The sequence below is a fragment of the Plasmodium reichenowi genome, chromosome 14 (genome assembly GCF_001601855.1).
Source record: "Plasmodium reichenowi strain SY57 chromosome 14, whole genome shotgun sequence".
NCBI classification, from domain to species: domain Eukaryota; phylum Apicomplexa; class Aconoidasida; order Haemosporida; family Plasmodiidae; genus Plasmodium; species Plasmodium reichenowi.
Window position 1 is genome coordinate 1441296 of NC_033659.1, and position 1846 is coordinate 1443141.

The window sequence follows — 1846 nt, forward strand, 5'->3', positions numbered from 1 at the left end:
GAAAAGGATGATGATGTGAAATATGAATTATTTGGTGAAAATGAAGAAGCAGAAGAACTTAATAATAATAATAATAATACAACTACTGCTTCATCCAAGGGTGAATCAAACAATAGTGTAAACACACAAGAAGGAGAAGGAGAAGAAGAATCTTTTTCTGCAGATGAAGAAAATATAAATAATAATAACAATCATAATAATAAGAACCATAATAATTATAATACTAGCCAACAAGAAGAGGATGATAACAGTTTTAATGAAAATGATGAACCATTAATATCGTCATCACAATTTGATAATAATAAGAAAAATAAAATGTCAGTTTCTACTCATAATAAAAAATCCAAAAATCTTATGGATTCTTTAGATTTAGAAAGTACTAACTATGGATCAAACTCCTCATCATCCATTAGCAACAATTATAACAGTAAAAATAAAAATAGCAAGAAAAATAATAAAAAAAAATCATCAGACCATGATTATATAAGAACGGATGGTAAAGTTTCATTTGATATGTCTACATTGCAGAAGACAATAAAAAATTTTGGTGGCGCAGATAATGAAATCGTACAAAATATATTAAAGAAATATATAACCATAGATAATGACGATGACAACGATGCAGACGAAGATGAAGATGAGGAGGAGGAGGATGATGATGATGATTTGGATGAAGATGAATTTAGTGTTAAAGATATTAAAAAATTAATCGAAGAAGGTATTTTAGATTATGAAGATTTAACAGAAAATGAATTAAGAAAATTAGCTAAGCCTGATGATAATTTCTATGAATTATCACCATATGCAAGTGATGAAAAAGATTTATCATTAAATGAAACTTCAGGATTAACCAATGAACAATTGAAGAATTTCTTAGGACAAAATGGTACATATCATATGAGTTATGATTCGAAATCTATTGATTATGCTAAACAAAAGAAATCAGAAAAGAAAGAGGATCAACAAGAAGATGATGATGGATTTTATGATGCCTATAAACAAATTAAAAATTCTTATGATGGTATTCCAAATAACTTTAACCATGAGGCTCCACAACTTATCGGTAACAATTATGTGTTCACATCTATATATGACACTAAAGAAAATCTAATAAAATTCTTAAAGAAAAATAGTGAATACGATTTACATGATGATGATGATGAAGAAAGTGGAAACTTTAAATCTCCTTTATATGACAAATATGGAGGAAAGTTACAAAAATTCAAAAGACAAAGAGCTTTTAATATACTTAAACAATGGAGAGCTAAAGAAAAAAAATTAAAAGAAAAGAAAAAGAAAGAAGAAATGGAAGAAAATAAAGAATTTGACTTTTCTAAAAATTATAATTTTTCATCTAAAAATGATGGAGGTGTTACTATGTTTTCAAAAGACCAACTTGAAGATATGGTAAAAAATTTTGGAGGAAAACCAAGTGCTAATGTAACTGATTCTTTTTCACGTAAAGAAAATCCATTTGTCCCCACTAATACAAAGAATAATTCAAATGATGATGATGATATGGATAATGGATATGTTACCTTTGATGGAAAAAATAAAGTCTCAGAAAATGATGAAGATGAAAAAGGAAATAACAATGATGATGAAAATGATAACGATGATTCTAATGATGAAGAAGAATTGGACGAAGAAGAGGACGACAATTAATTTGAAGAAAAATAAAATAAATAAAATAAATAAAATGAAATAAAAAAAAAAAAAAAAAAAAAAAAAAAAAAAAAAAAAAAAAATATATATATATATATATTTTTTTTTTTTAATTTATTAATATTTTTATATATATATATTTTTTTATTTATATTTTTTTTTTTTTTTTTTTTTTTTTTTT

At 24.6% G+C, this 1846-nt stretch overlaps 1 protein-coding gene across 1 annotated transcript in view; it reads left to right on the forward strand.

The window, feature by feature from the left end:
• PRSY57_1435600 (translocon component PTEX150, putative) overlaps nucleotides 1–1665 on the forward strand; it is a gene marked incomplete at both ends in the record, with an annotated part of 3030 nt that extends 1365 nt beyond the window's left edge. The window contains one exon of the mRNA XM_012909955.2: nucleotides 1–1665. This exon is cut by the window's left edge and continues 1365 nt beyond it. Coding sequence (XP_012765409.2) covers nucleotides 1–1665 — 1665 coding nt within the window.
• Between the last annotated feature and the right edge of the window lie 181 nt (nucleotides 1666–1846).